The following is a 5,787-nucleotide window of genomic DNA, read 5'->3' as shown; positions in this document are numbered from 1 at the left end:
AAAAAAAAAAAAAAAACCGTAATTCACTCAATAGTAAAGGTTCTTTATGGGCATCTTTAGTCCATGAGGAACCTTTAACATCCATGGAATCTTTGCATTCTACAAAACGTTCTTTGTGGAAAATGTTCTTAAAAGAACCTTTTTTAAAAGGACATTTTTTACTAAACGCTCTTAAAAATAAAAGTGCTTCACGATGCCATAGAAGAACCTTTTTTTTGTCTAAATGGTTCCATAAAGAACCTTTAAGATCTGAAGAACCTTTTGGTTTCACAAAAGGTTCGTGGCGGAAGAAGGTTCTTCAGATTATAAAAAGGCAAGAAAGAGATGGTTCTTTAAAAGAACCTTTGTCTGAATGCTTCTTTGTGGAACCAAAAATGGTTCTTCTATGGCATCGCTGTGAAGAACCTTTTAAGCACATTTATTTTTAAGAGTGAAAGGTTCTTTGTGGAGCCAAAAATGATTGTTATTCAACGGCATCATTGCAAAATCAGCTTTCTGGAAGCTTTATTTTTAGACTGAATTTAAGAATGTACCGTCAGTGTTTGTTCACATGGTTAAGTATATAAAAGAGACCTGGTGAAGTTATAGATCTGCTGTACATTAAGACTGCCGTTACGGCTGCTGCTGAGTGCCATTGCGATGAGGATGCAGTAGTTAACAGGAGGCCGAGGCCATCCGCCGTTCTTCAGGTTCATACTGTCCTGCAGGGCTCTCTGAAGCCTCCTGTTCTGCGTCAGACCCAGTTTGCGAGTAGACGCTTTGGGGGTCCCCCCCTTCCGCACACCCTTTACCTTACGACAAACAGGCACATCTACAGAAGAAGCGTCATCTTCGTCTGTGACCTGGGACAAGTTGGAGATGGGTCAACTACATCAGATATCTATAATCTTTCACCCAGTTTATTCATTGTGCCTTAATATCAAGGTGGCAAACAAGCAAAGTACGCAACGCAGCTTTACTCCTACCTGATACTCGCTGGAGAGGGAGGTATCGTGCATTGACTCATTCAGGCAGGTCTCATCAGGCAGTATCGCAGGGTGCAGACGGTGTTCCAGAACAGGTGTGGCGGTTCTTGGCAGCGCTGACTGCGGTGTCGGTTTTGGGGGTGTTGGGGCTTTGGGGTAATTACTAGGGTACTTTATGGGGCAGGCTAAACTGGGATTCACCATCAGCCACAGATTAGGTTGTATTTCAGGCTCTTTAAAAGACAGAAACAATTAAGTTTGAAGCGCACAGTGACAAGAGTTTTTAAGAAACTGAGTTGGGGGAAGAAAAAAAAAAAAAGGGACATACACAAGATTCCTATTGGAATTCCTTTTAGAATTTGGAACCAATCAGAAGGGACCCTCAAATAAAAATTCTCAGATCATCAAGTACAGTTTTACAGGATCTTATGGAATTCTTAGAGCATTGATCTATTGTGTAGACTACTAATTATCAGTAATCATGGAATAATCACACAAGGAACTATTTACCTTATTTTGAAATGCGGAATTAAGCCAATTTGCGAGACAAAATGCAGTTCAAATATTTGTCCTGCAAACCAGTCTGTTTATAATTATGACAATACATAAAGCATAATAACTGACTGACTCGAGTTACAAATGGTCGAAACCACTGTAATGTTAAAAATAAAAAGGATACACTAAAAAAAGGCTTTTTAAAAGATTTACCCAATTTGACAGTAAAACCCAAGTTGAATTGAATAATCCTTATGTATTTTAACTGAATAATTGAACAATCTTTAATTATTCAAATAAAATGTTAGGATTATTCAATTCAATATGATGGAATTTTACTATTAATTAAATCACGTAAATCTTAAAAAAATAAATAAATACAAAATAAAAAAAAATCTTGAAAGATTTTCTTCTTTTTGGTAATACGAACATTACTGGGAACTTTGTGTTTTAAGACAGGGATCCTCAATAGAGATACTACTATTACTACTAGGCAGAAAACAATAACTGTCGACTATTATACAAAGCAAATATTTTCCAGATAATATTTTCATAAATTTTGTATTGGGAAATATATAATTTATTATAATTGTTCCAAATACAAAAATGATCCTGTATTTTTAATAATTATTTTGTAAAATAATTTGTCTTTGTATTGTAATGTCGATAGAGAAAATATAATAATAATAATAATAATAATAATAATAATAATAATAATAATAAGTACTGTTTTGGGCAGAAAACAAAAACGGCCAACTGTTATACAACGCAAATATTTTCCAGATAATGGTTTCATAAATGATTTTGTATTTGGAAATATAATACGTTTTATAATCGTTCCAAATACAAAATATTATCTTGTATTTTTTATGATTATTTTGTACAATAATTGGTCTTTGCAATATTGCAGTGTTTATGGTTTCAAATAAATACAGTCATTCATAAACGACAACAAATTATACATTTGTGTAAGTTACAGAACATTTTCATGGGATCTCTCTGGCATTGAAAATAGTGAACACCTTTGATAAGGAGTTTTGTGTTTGATGTATTTTGTTGATTAGTGTGCGGTCATGAGCAGGCTATGCTTGATGAACACACCTCTGCTGCTGAGGGGCAGCTGGTAGCTCCCGTGCGCTGCTGCTGCTGCTGTTGGTAATGATCTTCTGGAGATCCTCGCGAAGTGCCACTGCGCCAGATACTGGTCAGACCGCTTATCATCTGCCAAACCACCACACATCCACACTGAAAAACGCCTCTCTTTCGCATACTTGAGTCAATTACTCACTGAAACACAATTATTTTACCGTGGTAAAACTGATCAGTCGTCGTCGTTAACTTTATTTCCTCATTCATGTCCCAGTCATGTAAACCGCTGGTCAAATGAAGGTCGAGAAATCTGCTTTTGGATTGAAGATGTAAATACATGTCGTCGACTATGCAGGAACAGCTAGCAAACGTTTGTAACCAAAGCCCAATATCTCTTTTATTCGAAGAAATATGGCGTCAGTAAAGACGAACTGTGGCGATATCGTTCATTAAAACAGGTGGAAATCATTAAGCTCCATTATTAGCAATCAAAGGTTTAACAGGTTTTCATTGACCACTAGGGTTCATTATCACGCTAATTGTGAGTATTATTATTGCGTTCTAGTCAGTTTGTCCATATGCAGATACATTTTGACTACAAAATGCTGTTTAACATTTCCTGGGGGAAAAAAAAAAAAAGTAAAATAGCTTACCTTTATTTTAGATATCAAATGTTGTCAAAAATGGCGAAAAAAAAAAAAAAACCTATATAAAATAAATAAAAAATAATAAAAAATATATAAACTTTTGTTTGGCTACAACAGAAATTAATTAAATGCATTGAAACAAAAACTATTAATAACGTGTGACAACTTGTCCAATCCTGATATTTGTAAAAAAAGAAAGAAAAAAAAAAAGAAAAAAAAAACCACATTTCAGCCTTTAAATTCTATACTTGCAGTTATGGTAACGAACCCTATTTATGTGTTAAAAAATTAAATGCATGTTCACTTTTTGTGACAAAATGCCCCATATATCTTCTGTTTAATGACACTAATTTTTGAAAAATAGCCTACCTTTATTTGAGATAGCAAATACTAGGCTATCTAAAATACCAAATAAAGAAAAAAAATATAGGCTATAATAAACAAATGATAAAAAAGAAACCTTTGTTTGTCTACAAAAGAAGTTGTGGTTAATTATCTGTATTGAAACACAAAAACTATTAAAACATGTGACAACTTGTCCAAACCAGACATTTGTTTAAAACACACACACGCACGCACGCACACACGCACGCACGCACACACACACACACACACACACACACACACACACATATATTTCAGCCCTTTTAGTTAAAAGCTATACTTGCCAGTTAGGGTAAAGAAACTTATTTATGTGTTTTAAAAAAAAATCATAACATTTATTTATGTTACAGGATTTATTTGAAATGCAGTATACCATTACAATTTTGTGAAATTCAGTTTGAAATAACTGATAAATATATACATTTGTGTAATTCCTTGTTACATTATTGGTACACTGTTTTGTATAGACAAAGTGAAAAGAAAGTAATCCCTAAAAATATCTGAAATGTGTCTGTATGATTTTTGTATAGTAAACATAGTGACATCATGTATAGTGTTGAAGTGCATCATGTTCAGCCTAGCTGGAAAAGAAGATGCTAATAATAAGGCTCACGAGGAGGATCACCATACCCAAAGACAGAATTACGGTGATGACCACCATAGCTCCACTGCGTGCTTCAAGACCACTGTCTATCTGCTGGTAATCAAGGACTAGGAAGAAAAACGAGATATATTACAATTATATAGCATATAGGCACAAGATGCTCATTTAAAATGACTGTATATTTTTTTCTGGATATATAGTACTGTTACCGTTGTTAGTGTTCATAGTCAAGTTTGAGCTTGTTTCATTTGCAATTTGGTACTGCATGCTGAAAGAGCATGAACAATTAAGATGGTTGTTAATGAGATTTGATTTGTTGAGAGATGGTTACACACACTGAGAGACCTTAGACATTATAGTGACGAACTTCCATGGATTAAAGGGTTTCCGTAATAATATAATGATAATTACTACAGTGTATAGCTACACCATATCCATAAAAACCTCATCGAAACCTGCTGACATTATTTGATTTAAATCAAAAGCTGATATATGAGACAAACCCGTACACGCCACACAAGCACACACTTACATGTATGTTGTTCCATTTTTGAGGTTTTGCAGAAAGAACCCCAGCTGACTGACCTTACAAGATGGAACGGGGAAAGTCTCTGTTTCTGCAGGACACATAAGTCATAATGCTTCATATTTAAACAATGCCATGTAAACATTAATGTCATGTGAGCCACACTGAGGATGAAAGTGATGCATACTGCTTTCATTGGAGGGCACTTCTGTGTACAGCAGTGTAGCGCTCATGTTTCCGTAAACAGAGCAGTTAGGCAGACTCAGCAGAAAAGCGTTTGGGAATACACCCGACAACACACCATCGTTTTTAGTATCCAGCAGTCTAATTGGTATTTCTAAAAAAATAATAATAATAATAATTAAAACCTTAGAATAAAGAAAACTCTTATTAAAAGTATTTAAATATAGTTTACTGACAAATATTACGCAAAAAGTAGTTTTAGTAATTTGAAGCCATAAAAATGTTTTTACCTGCAAAGTTTAGGGGATACAACGTCCCAAGAATGAAGAGAACAGCCAGCATATTGTCCTGTACAGTCCAGCTGTGTGTACAACTCAGAATGCTGTGGACACAACTGTGGGATGGGAAATAACAGAATAACAGTATAGCTAAAACTGGATGAGCAGGACAGAATGGCACGATTGAGCCAATCAGTGGGCACAGAGAACTGATTTGTCCAGGTGCGTATAAAATAGCAGCCCTTCCCTGCGATACACCTTAGGGAGGGAGACCTTCAATCTGTATGTATGTTTTAACTGACACGCTAAATCCTTTCTTATATCAAAACTAGTTTAGGGACAATGACTAACTAACGTTGTATGTTAGATTATTATTAAAGGGGTCATATGATGCGATTTCAAGTTTTCCTTTCTCTTTGGGATGTGTAAAGACACGAAACGATCGGTCTGTGCAAGAAACTGAACAGTATTTATATCGTTTTTTTACCTCTGATGCTCTGCAATGTCTGAACTGTTCTGAGCGCGTCCTGAGCGTGTTCTCAACAGCCGGCGCGTGACACGTCTTCTTCTTCTTCTTGCTTTACGGCGGATCGCAGACTTATAAGTGCATTACCGC

The 5,787-nt window shown here is 35.3% G+C and overlaps 1 protein-coding gene across 1 annotated transcript in view; it reads right to left on the bottom strand.

Annotated features, from left to right (window-relative positions):
• foxr1 (forkhead box R1) overlaps window positions 1-2,984 on the bottom strand; it is a 3,763-nt gene extending 779 nt beyond the window's left edge. Inside the window, exons 1-4 of the mRNA XM_016490612.1 lie at window positions 2,768-2,984; window positions 2,562-2,681; window positions 966-1,198; window positions 574-842 (exon numbers count right to left, since the gene is read on the bottom strand). Coding sequence (XP_016346098.1) covers window positions 574-842; window positions 966-1,198; window positions 2,562-2,681; window positions 2,768-2,888 — 743 coding nt within the window. The 5' untranslated portion in view covers window positions 2,889-2,984. The remainder of the gene's footprint in view (window positions 1-573; window positions 843-965; window positions 1,199-2,561; window positions 2,682-2,767) is intronic.
• Window positions 2,985-5,787: the final 2,803 nt, after the last annotated feature.

Source organism: Sinocyclocheilus anshuiensis, unplaced genomic scaffold (assembly GCF_001515605.1).
Source record: "Sinocyclocheilus anshuiensis isolate Anshui unplaced genomic scaffold, SAMN03320099.WGS_v1.1 scaffold246, whole genome shotgun sequence".
NCBI classification, from domain to species: Eukaryota; Metazoa; Chordata; class Actinopteri; order Cypriniformes; family Cyprinidae; genus Sinocyclocheilus; species Sinocyclocheilus anshuiensis.
Note: the sequence above shows the minus strand (reverse complement) of the source record. Positions and strands in the feature narration are given on the sequence as shown.